At 38.6% G+C, this 22,633-nt stretch overlaps 1 protein-coding gene and 1 pseudogene across 2 annotated transcripts; one reads left to right on the top strand and one right to left on the bottom strand.

The window, feature by feature from the left end:
• Positions 1-258: 258 nt before the first annotated feature.
• On the bottom strand, positions 259-16,696 carry LOC148741370 (uncharacterized). Of its 2 annotated transcripts, none has more exons than XR_015993621.1 (7): positions 16,576-16,696; positions 13,657-13,943; positions 7,794-8,046; positions 6,386-6,707; positions 5,864-5,976; positions 5,156-5,440; positions 259-2,859 (listed from the first exon to the last, which is right to left on the bottom strand). XR_015993621.1 is itself a non-coding variant. In XM_088740025.1 (7 exons), exons 2-7 carry the CDS (start codon positions 13,938-13,940, stop codon positions 2,804-2,806), a joined length of 1,212 nt encoding a protein of 403 aa, XP_088596151.1. In that variant the 5' UTR covers positions 13,941-13,943; positions 16,576-16,696; the 3' UTR covers positions 259-2,803. The 2 variants fall into 2 exon arrangements, 1 of the variants encoding a protein (XP_088596151.1); XM_088740025.1 differs by having other exon boundaries at positions 5,257-5,440.
• A 4,341-nt stretch (positions 16,697-21,037) lies between these two features.
• Positions 21,038-22,200, top strand: LOC148741369 (uncharacterized; annotated as a pseudogene).
• Positions 22,201-22,633: the final 433 nt, after the last annotated feature.

Here is a 22,633-nt window from a genome sequence, read left to right as displayed (position 1 = left end):
TTGTCCCGCAATTAAGTCTAAGAAAGCTCTCTTGAAAAGAGGCCCTAGAATTAAAAGTACGAGCAAGAAGTTGACATTTCAATTTGCCCGATGAGAATTTTTTAATCGACCCAACTCTGTATGAAAAAAGAAATGCGCTGGAGGGTTTCAATAATGCTCATAACAAGAAAGAAATTTTGGTGAGGGATGAGGCATGAGCAAAATGATTGTTTACTCAGTGAATGAAGCTGTTAATTTTTCCAGTTGGGAAGCAAAGGAAGCTTTTAAACATTTCCTTTTATTTTATTTATTTAAAATACTGTTAACACCTAAAATATGCCTATTAGCTCCCAAATCTTAAGTTGCTCCATCTATTGATTTGCATTAAGAAATAAAAGATTCATTGACTGCGACACCAAAGAAAACGATTGCTTAAAGAATCAACTCATTTATCTCGAAGATTTTGCTGATGGCTTAATTATTTCTCATTCTTTATCGGCGGCAGATCTCTCTTCAGCTTAATCTGTGAATAAAAAATGTAACTCGGATGCCAAACTGGAGCATGAAAAATTTCCACCTGGGTTTCACTTCATGATCACAGAGGGTCTAACTTAAGCTATTCAGAATTTAAGACGCTCTACTTTTTCGCTGTTTATCTTCTTTGCCCCCGTTCTCGTAGCTGTCGCTGTCGCTTTTTGCCTAAAGTAACTTTTTTTAAGTACAACGGCGAGGTAAATGAAAAAATAGTCAATATGAAAACATAGTCAATATGAAGTTTAGAATTACGCATTGTATTCATATTTCTTAACTTATTTTTCGTCCACTACTTATTAACAATCTTAGTTTCCAAAGCCTCTTTTAGGGCAAAAATACAAAATGACACACTTAAGTTAAGGAGAGGCCAATACAGATACAATTTACTTAATTTTTTTGAACTTATAGCTTATGGAAAACAAACTCTACCGTTTAACTTTGGTTCATAGTCAGGATTCCAATTACTTGGAAAAATTCAAGGGAAAAGAAGAGCTGTCCACATAAAGATCATTTTGCAACGAGACCAGTCATGGTCAGTAAATCGCTTATGCGTTTAAGATCTCGTCAGAAGGCTTTGCAGACGGTAAATAGGCAGGTTAGAATAACGCTTCGTTGTGTATAACTGTCGTATTTAAATTAGATACGAACAGTAAGTGAGGCGTATACTTTCAACTTTCAAAACATTATCTCATGAAAGATTAGATGTTCCATAATCGCTCTTGTAGGTGTCATATCATGAAATTAAATTTAAGCATCAGACGTCTTTCATCTGCAGTTGAAACCCTGGAATAATTCTTCGTTAGACAATAACTAGATGGTAAGATGAAAAGGGATCTCTCACCGGGGTACATGTTAGATGGACACGATTCTGCAACATGGAACCATGTGGGTGGGAGAGGCGTGTTGCTGGCACGATTTACGGACAGAAATGCGTAGTTTACACACATGCATTGCTATTCACACGAAAATGTAGTATGGTCATTTCTTTTGTAAATGTTGAAGGAACACGTCCTACCTAGTAAACGGCAAAGTTTTCGCGATACTTTCAGAAGGGATGACTTCATTGCTCTGGTCGCTTCCGAGGAGACGGAAGATGGCGAGTCTTGGTTTTGAATCAGTTGGAAAGAAAACCAGGTGGCTGATCTCTCTGAAGATACTGGTCATACAACGTGGAAATTTAGCCAGAATCTTATGCTTATCTCGTTTATCTCTCCTAAGCTTTGACTGATGGATATTTCAAACAGTGGCATTAGAAACAAGAAGCTCCCATTCTGAAAGATGGCTTACATCATTCTTTAAAACAAAATTGCACTTTGTATAATGACTCATAAGGGATCTAGTCTCTGAGGGAGGTAAGAGGAGATCATCGAGTCTTTGAGCCTTCGATGGAGACCTTACGAAAAGTTGGACGGCGACGAATTGGAGAAATTCTTGAGATAGAGTGGCACAACACTGAGCAGAACATCAAACGTACAAGGGAATTTAGATTTTTTCCAGTTCGTTGCCATCCACTGAAAATAGCAAAGTGATCAAACGACCGATATCGTCGTCGTCTGAAAAAGGCTGCGGATGACAGGAAATTCCACATTTCCCCAGTTGGAAATAAAAATATTCTTTGCGCAGAAACTGGAAATGTAGTTCTGCCGTCATGCAAAGAAGTATGGATCTTGGTTTTTTCAGAGTTCTCAAGAAAAACAAAGGTAGACGTAGTTTTCAGCACAGCCGTCGTTATTTCGTAAGCTCCCATAATATCGATAATCATTTTCGAATTTTTTGACAGATCTCTTGCATACTCTTTAATTACTCATTGTAACGGGGGGGGGAGAGGAGGGGGGAGCAAGGAGTATTAGAGAGATCATTAATATTATGCTTACTGGCAAGACTTTTAGATTGGGTGTGGAACGTGCGCCCTGCGACTAGCCATTACTTGCGGAATCCTTGCTCAGTGATTTGAAAGCCAAACTTTCATCCAATCCATTCCAATTACTGCCGTTAAAGAAGATTCGTCGTCTTACTGAAGTTCTCATTGACTCGCTGCGGAATTTTCTATTATTCTGATTGGTCTATTTTTTGAGGGGTTTGGTTTTGGTTTTGCAACACTCAATCGCAAAGCGATCTTCAGTGGACAGCTTTTCACAAAAGGAAATTACTTCAAAAAATAAGTGGTAAGAGATAAAAGGCGATTAACTACTTCTACCAAACGTGCTTAGCTCAAACCTTAATCGTTTTACATTAGAAAAGTTCTATCCCAGTTTCAAAAGTGTATCGGCCATTGTTAACACAGCCGTGGTTAATCATCTTCTGCATTTCTCAGCTCCAATTTTCTCCACTTTTCATCGGTCAAATCTGTTGGAAAAAGGAACACGATTACTTTCAGAAAAAATAGGCATTGACATTTTATTGTTGAGAAGATTCAGAGTGGCCGCAAGACTCCTTGCCTATAAGAGCGTGTGGCGTAAAAATTTTGCGGATTTTAAAATCGGCAGATCGCCTATGATCTGCACTTTTAAATAAAATGTAATGTAAAAATGCGCATGCAAATCAAAAGTATCAATTTAAGGTGGCTCGTACCAGTTTTCATCTTTTTGATGGTTTGTAACTTTGAAAGAATACAACAGAAAGACTGACAAATGACAGTTGAACACTTTTACGGGGTTGAATTACATAATCATTGGTTATCCAAAAATAGATGTCATTTCGTCACTAGCAGTTTCCATGGCAACGCTTTCATAGGCTCATTCGGACGCATTTTTTAGCTTGTGGCTTAAATAATTCGAAAACTAACCCGGTGACCCCCTGATTTTTTTCAGTGATTGCTTTTGGCACTTGAAAAGGAAAATGCACAAAGATTTTTAAAAAGTTCTACGGAGCGGAATTTCAGAAAATCTACAAAAACGGCAATTTTCACACATTGCAAATTCCTTCCGTAGAATTTTCTAGTTTTTTTCCTGATGATTCCTTTCGACGTTATTATCATATTGGAACAATAAAAAGAGGGGGTCACTGGACTTGTTTTCATGCAATAGCTTTCGTGAGTTTAGCAATTTCCACGCGCGTTCTCGCGCATTTAAAAATCTGGATTCTATAAGATCGACACTTGCTCATGATCTGTTTTAGCTACCGCTGACAATTGCGTGTGCTCGTGCGAACACCTACGATCTGATGTTCACAGACGTTTACTGCGAAGAAAATCATTAAACAGCCGTCAAAGATAGCCTCCCGAGCTCATCTTAAAGATCCTACACATGACTTCTAGCTATATCATATTATTTTCCTTGAAGTTTCAAAGTGTTCTTCCACTTCAGGTAGATTATCCTTCACTTGAGTTCTTCTTTTTTCGCCGTCGCAAGATTTCATACCGGTTGAATATTTCTTTTAAATGTGAAGTGAAGCAACCTTTACTTCTCCGAAAATCGTCCTCGTCATCTTAATTTCTATATCCTGCATTCACTGTAGCCGCTCAACACATCAAATACAAGCTCTTAGGTAAACGTCTCACAAAAGTAGAAAAAATTCCACCCGCCGCCATCTTTGTTTTGAATTTTCATCTTTTGATCTCGCGCTTCTTTCGCACGTTTCTCTCGCGCGCGTCACGCAAGAGTGACCTGTTCCCCGCGCGAGGAAACTGGTACGAGCCACCTTAAATTCATCTTATTTCCAGTCACTTGAAAGATCGATAAGTCATAATCTATATCGTGAAAAAAATTTTAAAACTCAGTTAGAGCACGCCGAATGCGGTATTCACCAAAACTTACCCCTCGGTCACACTCGCGCTTGAAATCACTATGAAGCATGCTTGCTGTCGACGTCAGACAAGCAAACCCAAGCACGTGCTAGAGATTGGAGCAAGGGGGATCTGGTCACATTGAAAGACCAACAGCCTGCTTATTTTTGTCGCGGTTCGATATGGACCAATTCTCAATGAACTTGTTTTTGTTTACCTTTCTTCGCACTTTCCGCAAACGCGAGAGAAGAAGAAAGGCTTTAAGACGAAGAAGACGCCAAGACTTGTTCTTCCAAAACACCAGGTTGGCGCATGGTATTTTTTCAAACAATTTTTTGTTAATGATGACCATTTTCAACGTTCTTCTTGAACGCTATCAAGAGCGACCTTGGGCTCTCCCTCGACCACAATTTGGCATATTCTTGGCCCAATTCTTGACATATTTAACGACGCACAACACAGAACTTGCTTATGCGCCAAAAAATCTGCGAAAGATCGAGATGTCAAACAATGCTTCACCTGATTGGTCAATTGTTTATCTAGCTCAGCTCAAGAGCACTCCGTAGTGCTCATGGGTTAAGCTGCGGTTCTTTTGAAGTTTAAGCAGCTCCGCCTTCTTTCTTAAGCAAGTAAGCATTGCCAAGTTTGGTCGGTCATATTTATAACAAGCTAGGAATTTGCTAGAGAAACAAAAATTGACCAAGCAAACTTGATCCTAGCGCAAGTGTGACCGAGGGGTTATAATACTCAGCTCTTGTTTATGTTATTTCAACTTCTGATTTAGATAAAGCAAGTTATTTTTACACTATTGTTTTTCCTTTCAAACAGGTTTAGTTTTGGTAAGTAACAAAGCCCTTCATAAAAGCAATAACGAAATATCGGATCTCGCAGTCATCATAATGGCATTATAAACTTTACCTGTGAACAATGTAAAAAGTATGATCACCGCGAGCTGTGTGAATTCTATGAAAAAAGCAGATGTTCTGTTATTGGCGTACGTGTAATGAATTGTCATTTACCTAAAAGATGTTTGAAGACAACAGCGTATCCCTGAATATCGTGTTTTGTAAGAGATGACATGTCCAGCAGAGATGAACCCTCTGAGGCGGAAAGAAAGGCAAATCTGAGAAGTTCACAGTCATCCTGTGTTACTGAGTCGTGAATTAGGAACTTTTCCTGGTCTGATGCCATTGCTGCTTCAAACTATTGAAAAAATATTAGGATGTAAGAGCACGACAGAAAAACTCTACTAAACTTTACTATTGACCTGTTAAAAAGGTTGACCTTGTCGGAGAGTCTAATTTCTCTCACAATGGAAGTTCAGAGTAGCCGTGCATTCACAATATATTAACTAACTTGAGCTTTGGTTTGTTAGATATGATAGCAGAAACTGAAAAAAACGAACAAATTTGGGACCAAAGGGAAACAGGCGCGGAAACAAACTGAACGGACTACATGAGAGAAAGACAGATAGACTGATCCATCGATAGACTCAAAGATCGACCGACCTACTGACCGGAAGTCAGACAGACAGACAGACTGTGAGACAGCGCATCAGGAAAGAGGGATGGAAGATTCAGTTTTACTTGCAAGCACAAAGGTGAGTTATGTCTTGGATTAACTTACCCAACGAAGATACTTTTCAACATTTTCCTTGCGTTTGTTTAGGCTCTTTACGGGTAGAAGAACATTTTTAAGCATCGAGTCCAGTTTCTTAACATCTTCTGGAGTGAGAGGGGCTAACAAAAAAAAAAGAGGCAATCTTAGCTGGCGGTTAAATCCAACCAAAGCCTATCAACAATATTTCCCTTTTAAATGTTAAAAAATGCCCATATTTAAATTTGAAAGGGCTTATAATTAGCTCAATGCAGAGATTCGGAAATTTTAGGAAACTTCGTTTCCATTGCTCTTTGTTGTTTTTGTTGTGATCATTAGATACACTGCGCATGCCCAAGAATGCTGAGTGTTCCTGCTGCCTGTGATTACTGCGTTTTTCAATTTATCTAGGTAGTAGATCGGGGGCAGAAAACATTTGATTCGTTTCCCATTGTACATCGAAAATGACTTTTGCGTTTTCAGAGTGTAAACGCTGTTTTCAAATTATGTAGCATAGTGCGGATGAGTTTCAAAAGTATCCGTTGGTCTCACCTGGTGCATCGGTCTCGTCTGAGAAAATTTCCACCAAAGTATTTTCATAATCGTCGTCATCTCCCTTGACGGGATTCTCGGCTGTTGTGTCCCTGGTAACGACCTTACCAACATATTCACCTTTTTTGATTTCCAGTCGATTTTCCTCCTTAATGTAATCAACATTGCAACACTTGAAGAGGAGTGGTGCACTTGCAGTCCTTGATGCCAGCTCTGCAGGATGGGTTGTCTTGTTGAAGCGAACTTTGGCCATCGTTGACTTAAAATATTGGGAAAACGGACTCATCACAGACGGCCCATCTACCGTGACTTCAGCCGCGGTCTGGAGCAAAGTAAATAAAAGTGAGTTTTACAATAAAGTGGCGAACCTATGTTACTTACTTACTTACAGATTAACAAATGGTAAACACCACAGCGTACTCTATTGAGTTAGGGATGCACGCGCGAAGTTGCTAAGCGCGAAAGAAGCATAAGAGTCGCGCGAGCCAGTAGCTGAGTGCGAATCTGGCTTCTTGAGTGCTTAGTAAACCTCCAAAGTGATATCACTGATACGTTGTAATGAAAGAGTTTCCTTTTATTTAACACTGAAAGCTTACGTGACCAGAAAAACAAGCGCGCGGAAGCTAGTCTTTGCATTTGCTTACTTCAGCAGCGTACACTCGTGGGAAAATGGTGGATACTGAATTGACCAATCAGAGCACGCGCTTTACCTTGGTTATGTTCTAAAATTAGATAGAAGTGAGGCAGAGAAAATCAACAAAGCATTTGCAAAAATGGGAGAAGCCCTGTGTGACTTCAGTTTTTTGTTCGTAATTCAAATTGGTCTTCAATGTTGTAACAGTGTCATAACTGGACCCTCGTTTCTCTATTGCCGAGTGGAGTTAATAAACTAAAAATTAATCTTTGTAACACTATAATTTTGAAGTAGAGTAATTCGTAGGTTAGCATTATGTACTAATTTCTAAAGTCAAAGGATACAACAATTACTGAATCACAGAAACGCAAAAAAGTTCTTCTAGGTAGGTCATATCTCGGATTTCAAATATTGTTACATTCGCTTGATTGTCTAATCAGTTCTGAATAGTCAATAAAGTCAATTTATCCATTCAATGAACGTTTCGTTACTAATCCAAAGGTACAATTGAAGTAAAGAAGAATTTTGAAAAAGCTTTGTTCGCTAATGTTAAATGTGTCTTTTAGACCAGCTTCTAAAAGTTTTCTAGATCTTGGTAAGGAACCCACTCAAATAAGCTCGAACTTAGTAGAAAGCAATGTATATCGAGTGGAAAGGAAGGTGAGGGTAAACTAAATTACAAATGAACTCCGTTATTAATTTTCGTTTTCTTTTTTTTTTTTTTTTTTTGAGCTAAAGAAAAGTAGCATGCATATTTAGCAATATAGACATTACCTCTTTTTTTCTCTCCCCAATTAATTCAAACTTCTCACTGTAAACCACAGAAGTGATGAGAAGCAGTTTATCCCCTTCAGCGAAAGTCCTCATCATTTTATGATCCATTTCAATCCCTGCTAAAAGGCCACGGAGATCTGGATCATCAATGTATTTCTGGCTTAGTTTTCCCAGTTTTAGAACGCCTTGATCATCACTTAATCGGATGGTTCCCTCCAAAATTCCTCCAACACCCACACCAAGGTTTCGTTCACTAAAAATGAAAAAAAAAACACATTTTATGTAACTCAAAATGATATGTTATATTAACTTTTTTTCACAAAACTTTAGCTATATGGCTAGCTATGTCGACGGGCAATACAGAAACAGCATGTTTGAGTGGAGGCTCCATAAGCCCATTCCACTCGCTAAGGATTGCCCGTCTTAATTTCACGAGGAAACAGTCTAGTGGGCGGCTTAAATACCTAGTTACCACTGGGTACCAGTTTTTTAAAAAGACGAAAATCCTATAAAGTTTAATTAAGCAACGGATGAGTCACCAAAACGTTTCAAGAAAGTCACGAAAATGATAATCGCAAGTTTCGGGAATTGTAAAATGGTTTTGGGAATGGCACCAAATCAATGAAAATGACAACGACAACGACAATAACAATAACAACGACATTGATGACGACAGTGACAATGATGGTGACAAATACAATGGCATTGACCTAATCATGGGTAATGACAACGACAACGACAATAACAGTGCCGATGACAATGATGACGACAGTGACAATGATGGTGACAAATACATTGACATTGACCAAATCATTGGTAATGACAACGACAACGACAATAACGATGAGAACGACAATGAGGATGATAATGACAATGATGATGACAAATATAAGGACATCGACCAAATCAATGGCAATGACAACGACAACGAAAATAACACTAACAACGAAAATGAGGATGATAATGACAACGATGCTGAAAAATACAATGACATTGACCAAATCAATGGCAATGACAACGACAACGAAATTAATGAGAACGACAATAAGGATGATGATGTCGATGACGATGACAAAGACCTTGACAATGATAATGACGACGAAAATAGTAGCGGCAATGAGGATGGTAATGACAAACATAATGGCATTGACCAAAACAATGGCCATGACAATGACGACGCATTGACAAGGATAATGACGACGATAACAACAATGAAAACGACAGTGATAATGACAGTGACGACAACACTGACAATGAAAATGATGATGACAATTTGCTACAATTTTACCCGCAGTAACTCGAGCCTACAGCTTACTTCGTTTCCCTTCAGTTCATTCTCAATATATATTTTTGCCTTCGACAACTCAAGCCACGTTGAACCACGTCTGACAGTACGCGACAAATCAAAACAAAAAGTGCACTACTGTTCAAAAAATTTCAATTATTTTAAATTTTTTGTAGTCTTTGTCTTTTATTTCAACGTGCCAATCCAGTTCAGGTTTCGTTGGTTTCGGGTAGTACATGAAAAATTTAATTCTCCTTACTTTCTGATATCGAAAATAATTTGGTGTTCCATTTTCACTCGACCTGTCTATGATCAAATTTGATTAAAATATATACTGTATGAATAGAAAAAACAGTAAACACCTTTTTTTCCTTTGTTCCTGTCTTCCGATAACTCTAGCTCTAGATAACCCCAACCTTTTTCAGTTTCTGTTGAATGTTCGAGTTATAGGGAGCCGACTGTATTATCGTTATCATTATTGAAAGAGTGACTGAAAGGCGTTTAAAGAATGCACCTTCAGGAACTCCTTTAGAATGTTGAATGGCAGAACACTAGCTGAGGCTTTCCATTACTTACTTCAACTCTTCTTCCAGTGAAAAAATATTTGAAGGCAGTAACTATGCAAGTTTCGGGAATTGTATAATGGTTTTGGGAATAAAGTAGTTTTGCCATAAAATATTTTGTTCAGCAAATGGTACAACTGCACCTTTAGCGACAAAAACTGTGAGAGTAACTAAGACATGACAGTTACATTGAAAACAAAAACAACAATGACAGTGACAGCGACATCGAGGATGGCAACGAAAATAATAATGACAAATACAATGATATTAAACAAAACAATGGCACTGACACCGACAACGACTATAGCAATGACAAAGACAATGATGATGACAATGACAATGATGACGACAAATACAATCACATTGACCAAACAAATGGTAATGAGAACGACAATGACAACGATAACGACGATAATAATGAGAACGACACTGAGGATGATAATGACAATGATGACGACAAATACAATGACATTGACCAAATCAATGGTAATGAGAACGACAATGACAACGATAACGACGATAATAATGAGAACGACACTGAGGATGATAATGACAATGATGACGACAAATACAATGACATTGACCAAATCAATGATAATGACAACGACAACGACAAAAACAATGAGAACGACAATGAGGATAATAATGACAGTGATGATGACAAATACAATGACATTGACCAAATCAATGATAATGACAACGACAACGACAACGATAACGACGATAATAATGAGAACGACACTGAGGATTATAATGACAATGATGACGACAAATACAATGACATTGACCAAATCAATGATAATGACAACGACAACGACAAAAACAATGAGAACGACAATGAGGATAATAATGACAGTGATGTTGACAAATGCAATGACATTGACCAAATCAATGATAATGACAACGACAACGACAACGATAACGACGATAATAATGAGAACGACACTGAGGATGATAATGACAATGATGACGACAAATACAATGACATTGACCAAATCAATGGCACTGACAACGACAACGACAACGATAACGACGATAAGAATGAGAACGACAACGAGGATGATAATGACAATGATGACGACAAATACAATGACATTGACCAAATCAATGGTAATGAGAACGACAATGACAACGATAACGACGATAATAATGAGAACGACACTGAGGATGATAATGACAATGATGACGACAAATACAATGACATTGACCAAATCAATGATAATGACAACGACAACGACAAAAAAAATGAGAACGACAATGAGGATAATAATGACAGTGATGATGACAAATAAAATGACAATGACCAAATCAATGGCAATGACAACGAAAACGACAGTAACAGTGACAACGACATGATAATGACGATAATGATAATAACGGTGATGACAAATACAATGACAATAAACAAAATAATGGCAATGACAACGACAACGACAACGACAATAACAGCGACGATGACAATGATGATGACAAATGCATTGACATTGACCTAATAAATGACAACGAAAACGACAACGACAATAACAGTGACAACGACATTGATGACGACAATGACAATGATGATGACAAATACAACGACATTAACCAAATCAGTGGCAATGACAACGACAACGACAGTAACAGTGACAACGACATGATAATGACGATAATGATAATAACGGTGATGACAAATACAATGACAATGAACAAAATAATGGCAATGACAACGACAAAGACAATAACAGCGACGATGACAATGATGATGACAAATACATTGACATTGACCTAATAAATGGCAACGAAAACGACAACGACAATAACAGTGACAACGACATTGATGACGACAATGACAATGATGATGACAAATACAACGACATTAATCAAATCAGTGGCAATGACAACGACAACGACAGTAACAGTGACAACGACATGATAATGACGATAATGATAATAACGGTGATGACAAATACAATGATAATGAACAAAATAATGGCAATGACAACGACAAAGACAATAACAGCGACGATGACAATGATGAAGACAAATACATTGACATTGACCTAATAAATGACAACGAAAACGACAACGACAATAACAGTGACAACGACATTGATGACGACAATGACAATGATGATGACAAATACAACGACATTAACCAAGTCAGTGGCAATGACAACGACAACGACAGTAACAGTGACAACGACATGATAATGACGATAATGATAATAACGGTGATGACAAATACAATGACAATGAACAAAATAATGGCAATGACAACGACAAAGACAATAACAGCGACGATGACAATGATGAAGACAAATACATTGACATTGACCTAATAAATGGCAACGAAAACGACAACGACAATAACAGTGACAACGACATTGATGACGACAATGACAATGATGATGACAAATACAACGACATTAATCAAATCAGTGGCAATGACAACGACAACGACAGTAACAGTGACAACGACATGATAATGACGATAATGATAATAACGGTGATGACAAATACAATGACAATGAACAAAATACTGGCAATGACAACGACAACGACAATAACAGCGACGATGATAATGATGATGACAAATACATTGACATTGACCTAATAAATGGCAACGACAACGACAATAACTGTGACAACGATATTGATTAGGACAATGACAATCATGATGACAAATACAATGACAGTGACCAAATCATTGGTAATGACAACGACATCGAAAATAACAATAACAAGGACAATGAGGATGATAATGACAATGATGGTGACAAATACAATGACATTGACCAAATCAATGGAAATGACAACGACAACGACAATAACAATAACAACGACATTGATGACGACAGTGACTATGATGGTGACAGATACATTGACATTGACCTAATCATTGGTAATGACAACAACAATAACATTGAGAACGACAATGAGGATGATAATGACAGTAATGATGACAAATATATTGACATCGACCAAATCAATGGCAATGACAACGACAACGAAATTAATGAGAACGACAATAAGGATGATGATGTCGATGACGATGACAAAGACCTTGACAATGATAATGACGACGAAAGTAGTCGCGACAAGGTGGATGTTAATGACAAACATAATGGCATTGACCAAAACAATGGCCATGACAATGACGACGCATTGACAAGGATAATGACGACGATAATAACAATGAAAACGACAGTGATAATGACAGTGACGACAACACTGACAATGAAAATGATGATGACAATTTGCTACAATTTTACCCGCAGTAAATCGAACCTATTGTTTACTTCGTATCCCTTCAGTTCATTCTCAATATATATTTTTACCCTCGACAACTCAAGCCACGTCGAACCACGTCTGACAGTACGCGACAAATCAAAACAAAAAGTGCACTGCTGTTCAAAAGAATTTCAATTGTTTTAAATTTTTTTGTAGTCTTTGTCTTTTATTTCAACGTGCCAATCCAGTTCAGGTTTCGTCGGTTTCGGGTAGTACATTAAAAATTTAATTCTCATTACTTTCTGATATCGAAAATTATTTGGTGTTCCATTTTCACTCGACCTCTCTATGATCAAATTTGATTCAAATATATACTGTATGAATAGAAGAAACAGTAACACCTTTTTTCTTTTGTTCCTGTCTTCCAATAACTCTAACTCTAGATAACCCCAGCCTTTTTCAGTTTCTCTTGAATGTTCGAGTTATAGGGAGCCGACTGTATTATCGGTATCATTCTTGAAAGAATGACTGAAAGGCGTTTAAAGAATGCACCTTCAGGAACCCCTTAAGAATGTTTAAATGACAGAACACTAGCTGAGACTTTCCATTACTTACTTCAACTCTTCTTCCGGTGAAAAAATATTTGAAGGCAGTAACTATGCCAAGCTAAATTGCAAATTTGGCTGTTTACTTTCACGATAACCTCGCCAATACATTAGTTTGTTTTATCATTAAACAAAAGTTGTTAAAGATGCAACACACTGATATACCAGGCAGCAAAAATTTGGTCAAAGCCTCATCATACCTGACTTCCAATGCAATGGTTTCGTGCTGATTTGAAATAAACATTTCCTCTTTGATCTTAGGTGCCAAGCATTTGCGAAACTCCTCAGACTCTTCGTTTTTAACGTATTTCGCCAGTTCTGCAAGGACTATGACTTCCAATTTTGCGAAAGGTCGCTTCCATAGTGGCCGATTCTTTTTAACCACCAGTGTCAGGGGCTGTACTTGTTTGATTTCACCGTGAAGGGCGGGGAAGTATCTCTGGCTGAAATTTTCTGCGGCAAACTTTCTTAGTGACCCTTCCATGATCTGAAAACAAATCGCAAGTAAATCCATAGTCAGCTCACTCTGTATTAACCATTATCTCGAACAGACCCACAGTGGATACTTTCATATCAAAATCATCGGGATCTGTGGAACTCGTTCAGTAAAATCTTTAAGGGAGACTAGTTGGCCATTTTCGATGTATCAATATTCTAACATGGCTTCTAGCTTATGGGAATAAAACAACAGAAATTTATTATTCATCCCTCGACCTGGATGGGATTTCTTTTGTTGTATTCCCCCAAGCCTCGGAGCCAAGTGTGAATTTGAATATATCGAAAATGGCCTATTGGGCGTTATCCCGAGCTCCACCTGACAACCAAAGGACGTTATTTCGAAACAACAACCGTCAGAGATAGTTCAATGAACCAAAGTGACTCTAATTTCTTAATTTTTACTTTCGCACAGCCTTAAACATACCTAATTTACAATAAAATATTGCCACTGATATTGCCAAATAAAACGCTGAAAGGAACCGTAGTACGTGATATGCACCTGAGACGAGTCCAGGCCCCGTAAATGTTATTTGTTAGACCGCAGCCCTTCCTCGATGCTCATGATCTCGGGATAAAAGAAATGATGGGATGTATGTCGATAGAGGGCCTAGTTGCCGAGAGGGGGTTGGGGAGGGGAGAGAAAAAGCTTCAGAAGCCAAGTAGTCCGTGCATGAATGCCACTGTTCCGAGGTTTCTGCATGAAGAACCTAAGTAGTAAGAAGTACTTTTACTCTTCCTGAATGAGATGTGAATCCATGCAAGGTTACTTCTTCACCATTCTGTCGGACTTACTTGTAACTTTGTTTGTACCATTCACACTTTGTGAGTATTGAGGGGTAGCTGTTACGAGTATTGAGGGGGGATGTCCTACAGAAGGCAGGAACATAATGACTTGGCAAATGTTTGGATCTACAGCTTATGAATCGGATTCCAGGGCTTGATTGGATCGAGGAGATAATAGGGAAGTAAATCTGCAAATGTCGGTGGTCAATAAAATTCTTTCAACATTATTCATTTAGACTTTGGAACGTTTGACAGTGGCCAGTTAGTTCTAGCAGACCCTCTGACTGATTACCCAACCATGGTTTCAATTCTTCTACAGAAATTAAGCTTTTCCAAACAAAGAAAACTATAGTACCAATAAGTTGCCATTGTTTTTTTTTTTCATATCAGTTTTAGATTAGCCGACAAGGTAATTTGACGTTCGTTTAATTATGTCATCTCTTACATTGGCTAAGAATCCCTTACGATACTAGGGGATAATTTTGTATATAGTGCTTCACAGATCGTGACATTTTGCGATAATTATGATGCTTTTTTCGATGTTTCTTTAAGTGTCATCATCGCCAGATTTTTCAAAATGCTCATCAAAAATTTTAAAATAAAGGAGAAAAAAAACAAAGGAGAGAAGGTATGTTTCGCTTCACAACGGGGGAAACCGTATGCTCACAGCTATTGATGCAGTGCTTCAGATATCATTATCTCAAAATGGATCCCCACAGTCCCACGAGATAAATATCACACGATACAGCTGCAGTTTGAGTAACAGTACGTAGTTCACAACACGGCGGGCTAACACAGGCTAGACATTCTAAAATAAAAAGCTGTTAAAATTTCACACTCCTCCTGAAGGGCGACCATTTAAATTTAATGCACAACGAGAATATCTAATTGGAAGAGAACGAAATAGAACGTCACCTTTTTCATTTTCTTTGATAAAGGAAACAAAATATTGAAAACAAAACAAAACATAAAAATAAAAACAGAAGATAGGGCCAACAGAGAGCGATTGATCTGGAATCAGATGAAGTTGGAACCCTCACACCGAAAAAAAGGGTTCCCCTTTAATTCAAATTAAGATACTTCTTAAAAAACAAATTCTTAGTCTTTCGTAACGTACAACGACTTCCTCTTACTGATTAGAACGGAATATGGAACAGTAATCACATAAGAACCTACACTGTGTGATATGAGGTATCTCAACAATTAGTTCTCTGTTGTTCATTTGGTAGACTTTTCGACCCGGAAACCGGCATTGACTAGAGCTCTGATCCTCGTGGAGCACTCGCATTTTACTTCGTCCCTATCTCGTGACACGTGTCTTTTTATAACCCCAAAATTCTTCGTGGTCTGACCCTCTATAAGCGACCAAAATCAGAGAAACATCAAACGAAAGTGACTTCTCACTGGCTTTTAGAAATGTAGCCAAACCTAAGGTTAATTTCATCAGTCGGAATTGGAATGCCAAACTGGTCTAGTTGATATTGTATAGGAAATTGTTTCGCCACTTTTCCTGTAAACTTTCCAAACAAAAATGGTAAATTAAGAAAATATACAAAAATTATCAGTAGTATGAACATAACTGATTATTGGCGGAATTTTGTGTATGAATAGACGAGTCCGGTAAATCGCTGCTTTTATTATAGTGTGCTGATATATGAGAATGCCGAAAAACTGTCACAAAAGAGAAAATTTTTCTATGCCATGGAATGTTTTGTACTGCCTCGTTACAGTCATAGCTGAAGGTGGAAATGAGGCAGGGAAACGGTTTAACTCTCCTTCAAAAACTTTGTTACATATTACGACAATCAATGATGATTATGTTCAAATTCAACACCTACCTTTTAAAGTAGGAAAGTTCAATCTTTTTTTTTCTGGATCGCTCCAGCTCTGGTTATCGTGGGTAAACTCATTACTCAATGATGATATCAGCTCAGAACATGCAAGAAAAAACAAGACGAGCTATAAACGGGATATATACACATGATCATCTGACGATCTTTATTTCGGTTTCCTTCGAATCACGTCGACTACTGATTTAAGATTCTGATAATATAATGAAGACGATTTTGAAATACCAAAATAAAGTTTTCATCACTCCTTTGATATCATTTTCGTGGCGATTGCGTTATTGCAGATCGACTTTTATTATTCGCATATCAGCATTTTAGCTCGTAACCGCGCTTTCATTTCACCAATGGCCCGGTTTTGTTATGCTTTGTTTTAACTGTTTCAAGCTAAGTATCTGATATTATAACGCCGGCAAAAACAAACGCTAATACAATTGAACCAAGAATAGAACTGAAACAGAAAAAAATCATTATCCAATGATGGTGGGTGTTATTCTCAATGCGCGGGGGTGTGTGAAATATATATTCTTAGACATATGTTTACGACGGTTCGCGGCAAAACCTTCCAAAACTTTTTACAACTTCCGAAAGGATTACAACCGCCGGAAATATTAGAACTACTTCCGAAAGAGTAGCAACGTCAAGATCACCATAGCAATGAAACGAAATATAGATGTCTGACCTTAGAGACAGAATCATGAACCTTTTTTATGAGAATAACTTGATTATGTTGAAAGGAAAATAACTAAGCCAGGAAGTAGTACCTCCAAGCGTAGTGCAGCTATTTCAATCTGATAATTAAACTGATCTATCAAAACTGATCACTTCAGGAGGATAAGGGAAAGCTATTCTTTTCCCAAGCTGGAATAAAATTGAATAAAGATATTGTCACATCTTTTAAGGAGTACGTAGTTCCCTTCTTAGAGGGTTAAAGAAATCACAACATAAATGTCAGTTGAAGAATTAAATGACGACCTGTTCTGAGGCATCCTCGGAGACCCAGGGGCAGTGAGTCGATTTCATGTTAAGGGCAGAAGATCCCCTGGGGACATTGTCTTACAAGACTAGTTCCAAACGGTCGCAGTCGTTCTGGCATCTGATTGGTGCCAGAAAATCTTTGTGTTTTTCTGCCCAATCAGAGTGAAGTGTCCTTTGGAGTCCTTTCGTGTGTTTTAACACGCACATAAACAACAAGCTCTGTTGCTCGCTAAGTTTGTTTGGGCCGTGCGACGAAGCTTTGCCCGAGGTGAAAAGTTTCAGTCTCAGCACACAATGTAAGAGAAATCGATCAGATTGTCGGCGAAATCTTACCGGAAATTATACTGAATACTTTCGCAGGTATCACAAGAGAACGTGTTTAAAAGTTTGCGAGGTTCGCGTAAAACATAATGGCTGCAGGCATTGATATGTCGCTTTAAACGTTAGATGACATGTACGCCTAAATATTTCAAGATTGTTTGTACAATTTGTTGTGACTGAAACTTTTCCAATCCCGTGAAGTTATTTCGTCGCACGGGCGACGAAAGCACGAAGGTATGTCAAGCAACTGGCTTTTACGCTTACGTAGCTTTCTGTGCGCGCCAAATTCTAATCGTTGCTTTGTAGTAAAGTCTTTCGCAATATGGCCAAGTTGCAGAGAACGTTAAGTACCTGGACGACCTCCAGCAAGCGCTTAAAGAAAGCTTAGCTGTGTTTTCGGTTAGCTAATTAAAATCTGAACAAAAACTAATCATCGAGAACATCGTGGAAAGGAGATATGTTTTCGGACAGTTACCGAAGGGGTTTGGAAAAAGTTTAATCTTTCAACTGCTGTGTAGAGTGTTCAAATTCTTGAGCTCGAAAGGCCACGGATTCTCTTCTAGTCCCTTGGTCATTGTCATTTCACCTCTTTTGTCGATTGTTGAAGACCAAGTTAAATACCTTTGATCATTGGGAATCGATGCTGCTTTCATTGGGGAAAAAAAACCAAAGACCAAGAAATATTGGATGGAAAGGGCGAGCTTCCTTTATTGTAAATGTCAGCTTACTACAGGGTTATCTGTTACCCACATCTAATAAACAAAAGTTTCCACGTTTATCAATTTTTTTTTTTTTCAAGCGAAGATTACAGTAGATTTTGGCCGGGCGTGCACAAAAAGTTGCGTAAGCGCCGGCTGCTCGACATTCCTGCGTGGCCCGTGCGACGAAATAGCTTCACGGGATTGAAAAAGTTTCACTTACAGCAAATTACACAAAAATCTTGAGAGATTTAGGCTTACATCTCATCTAACGTTGAAAGCGACATATCAATGCTTGCAACCATTATGTTTTATACGAACCTCGCAAACTTTTAAACGCGTTCTCTTGTGATATCTGCGAAAGTATTCATAATAATTTCTGGTAAGATTTCGCGGACAATCTGATCGATGTCTCTTACATTGTGTGCTGAGACTGAAACTTTTCACTTCGGGCAAAGCTTCGTCGCACGGCCCAAACAAACTTAGCGAGCAACAGAGCTTGCTGTATATGTGCGTGTTAAAACACGCGAAAGGACACTTCACTCTGATTGGGCAGAAAAACACAAAGATTTTCTGGCACCAATCAGATGCCCGAACGACTGCGACCGTTTGGAACTGGTCTTGTAAGACAATGTCCCCAGGGGCTCTTCTGCCCTTAACTTGAAATCGACTCACAGCCCCTGGGTCTCCGAGGATGGTTCTGAGGTAGAAATCCAAACAGATAAAATCAGCTTATGCAGCCTTCAAATTGTTCCGTTTCTTAATTTCTAAAGCGCAAGGCATGTGGGAATGTAATTAAAATCCTTTCACAGGATATTAGTCCATCATTCTGCCTTCGGGTTTCCTAAAAGTTCTCCAGCACCTATTCATACTTATTAGTAAAGAAAGTCAAATCACTGAGAGTGACATGGTGTACTGTTCTACAACGTGAGTGGTCCAGCGGTCAGTGTGCTGGACTCTGGGTCGGATGGCTCGGGTTCAAGTTCTGGCTGGGGTACTGAGTTGTGTCCTTAAACAAGTCGCTTCACTCACATTGCTTAGTCTTCTCGGATAAGACGTAAAGCCGTAGGTCCCGTCTCCTGCAGCGTTAGGGGTGGGAGACGTTAATTTACCACGCACGAGATTACTGTGTGATAGATGTCCTCTCCTGGGGAGGGATGGGTGGGAAGGTGAGATTATTACATGGACTGAAGCGGCTGCCAAAGGCGCCTGATAAAATGCTGACGTCCGATCTCAACAACATGTAAAGCGCTTTAGATCAGCAGATGTAAATAAGCGCTATAAAAATTGGTAAATTATTAAATTTTTAAAACTTCGGCTGGAAGATCCGGACCGAAAAAATTCTTTCTAGCAGAGTTTTTCGCACTCCATCATTCTTACTTCTTCAAAAGCCCTTTCTAAAAAGTCTATCATATTAGCTGCGATGTTCAGTTCTACTACAGAAAAACTCTGATTTTTTTCGTTTGACAACCATACTCAGATTCTTTAAAAGCTTTAAAAACATAAAACAAATGACAGTAACAGTAGGAACAAACGCTCGGGGCCAAATCCATATTTTCAAGGTCTGTGTTACCACTATGCGGTTCAACATGCTGAACGCTATAAAAGGGAATAATTTACTGACCGAACTTTGAAAGTAAGAGTAGCTTGCCTTTTTAGATGTTTTGATTTTAAACAACAATCTTTGATGCCCATATTAACTTTTCCAACTTGTTTTATTCTTGTTTTTGTAAGCTGCTTACCTCCAAAAATAGAGGAAAAACACTACTATTGGTGAGAGCAAGTAGCCAATAAGATATTGATGAGTTCCACAAGATATTATAACATAACTAAAGCGCGCGCTCTGATTGGTTAATTCAGCATCTACTTATTGCCTATGGGTGTATGCTGCTGACGTGTGTGCTAATGTTTCCAAAACAAATATTTCGACAGACATTGTTTCCAAAGTAATGGAACGTCCCTTCTGCCAGCAATGCGAAACTGTCTTCACAGTGATCTGAAGATAAAACAGAGAGTCCATCCTTTGACCTATTTGGGAGCATCCTTCCAGAGCCACCTGCAAAGAGATTCGAAAGTTTAAGCGAAAGCGCACTTGAAGAGCTTGTAAGTGAGTGACACTCAAAAAAGACGAAAGAAGTCACAAACTCGTCTGTGTCAACATTTAGAAGTAAACAAAAAGTTATCAAAGCTTAGTTGAAATTCATTAATTGGCTTTACGAGAAAGAGGAAACGAAATGAATATATATCTCAAGACCTATTAAATATTTAGAAGTTATTCCTGTGTAAACCCAATTAAATGCTAACGCGTAGACAAAGTCGACGAAATTACATTTTCAATTTGCTGTTTCGCGATTTTAAAAAGCGCTTATACTCTGATAACAGATGAAAATAAAAGTTAAGTTCCATTTCAAAACAAATTTTGATAGTCCGTTTCTTTTCGTTATTTTCAGCTTGGTGTGCAGAAAAAAAATTCAAACCCCGCTTGATGCGATGAAAATAGGTCAGCTTGATCAAAACCTACGTAGATTTTATGCAGAAGCGAGAACTAAAAAGGGCGAAGATTACAGTAGATTGACCTTGCTGGGATTTCGTCATTCGATAGAAAGATACCTCAAAGGCCCGCCATTTAGCAGAGGCCTACAAATTTCAACTGACCCAAGATTTGCAAGATCAAACCTCATGCTAGATGCGCAAATAAAAAATCTGAAACGATGCGGTAAAGAAAATGTCTCGCACAAACCTGCTATCGAGGAAGAAGACCTCCAGAAGCTGAAATCAAGCGAAGTGTTGTCCTTGCCGTCAACGCTTTCTTTCCTGAGAAATCGGTTTCATGTCGTCCTGTTTTTCTGTAGACGGGGACTTGAAGGGCAAAGAAGCTTGACAACGAACAGCTTCAAGTTTGAAACCGACGCGGCTGGAAGAAATTACGCAACCATGAGTCACGATGAATTATCAAAGAATCATCCTGGAGGACTAAAGGAAGTTGAAAGCACAGAAAAAGAAGCCAGAATGTATGAGACCGAAGACCAAGGCGACGGCTACAAGGCCCTCAAATTGTATCTCTAGAAAGTACATCTAAAGTGTACTGCGCTTTTCCAGTATCCGAAGAAAAATAACATGGCTCTAGATGCCGTTTGGTACGAAGCACGACCGCTTGGAATAAACAGCCTCGCAAAAATGATGAAGACGATCAGCGAAGAAGCACGATTATCCAAAATCTACACAAACCATTGTGTAAGAGCCACTGCCATCTCTCTCTGCTCCAACGCAGGGATTTCAAACCGCCACATAATGGCCATTTCTGGACAACGCATTGAGCAGTCTCTTGTAAGCTACCGAATTCGCGGCCTTCGACCTCACAGCTCCATCACTGCAGCAAGTCTTATCGAGAGCCTTTTCTCCTTCTGCTATCAATCACAACCAGCCATCAGAAACTTGTCAGCAATCCACGTCGTTACAGACCAAACAAGTGGCAATGAAATCACTCTTCGACGAATGCACTATTCAAAACGTGCAAATTGTTTTCAACGGTTCATCCTCTGAAATTCAGTCCATTTTTTAAATGATTTTGGATGGTTGTCAAATTTCTCCAGTTTGTTCATAATTCTGCTGAACTCTTTCCCCGGTTGTTGGATACAGACCTTACACTGAAAGACAAATTTGATGGATATTTCAGGAAACGTGATTAAACTTTATCGAGTTGCTGGTGTGCAGTCGTATGAAGGTAGATCCTGGACAAAATGTTCGATTCGTCGTTTCGTTATGGCGTTTCGTCGTTTCCGCACTCTGTTACTTCTAGTCGAGTGTTGCGGTATTCAGAACCCCAGATGCCTCACCCCCATCCCCTACAAACATTTATTAACCTAAACGCCCGTGATAATAGCAAATAGCAACCCAAATGTTCCCCTTTGGATACAAGTTGATTAAGAGCATTCGAGTACAAAGTATTAAAAATAATTAAGATAAGATTAGAGTAGGCTCAAAATAGATCTCATCCTTAATGGGTTTTTTTCCCGGTGTAAAGGGATTCACTTCATTACTATTTTCCATCC

The sequence above is a fragment of the Stylophora pistillata genome, chromosome 1 (genome assembly GCF_964205215.1).
Source record: "Stylophora pistillata chromosome 1, jaStyPist1.2, whole genome shotgun sequence".
Taxonomy (NCBI): Eukaryota; Metazoa; Cnidaria; class Anthozoa; order Scleractinia; family Pocilloporidae; genus Stylophora; species Stylophora pistillata.
The sequence above is the reverse complement of the archived record's forward strand: the minus strand, read 5'-3'. Positions and strand labels throughout refer to the sequence as shown.

What these genes read in the sequence shown, in the direction of transcription:
- LOC148741370 (XM_088740025.1), bottom strand. Translation starts at nt 13,940, where the DNA reads ATGGAAGGGTCACTAAGAAAGTTTGCCGCAGAAAATTTCAGCCAGAGA. An exon ending in TTGGGGAGAGAAAAAAAGAG is followed by an intron (nt 6,708 to 7,793) that starts GTAATGTCTATA and finishes ACTTTGCTCCAG; the next exon opens with ACCGCGGCTGAAGTCACGGT. An exon ending in TTGAAAAGTATCTTCGTTGG is followed by an intron (nt 5,441 to 5,863) that starts GTAAGTTAATCC and finishes TTTTTTCAATAG; the next exon opens with TTTGAAGCAGCAATGGCATC.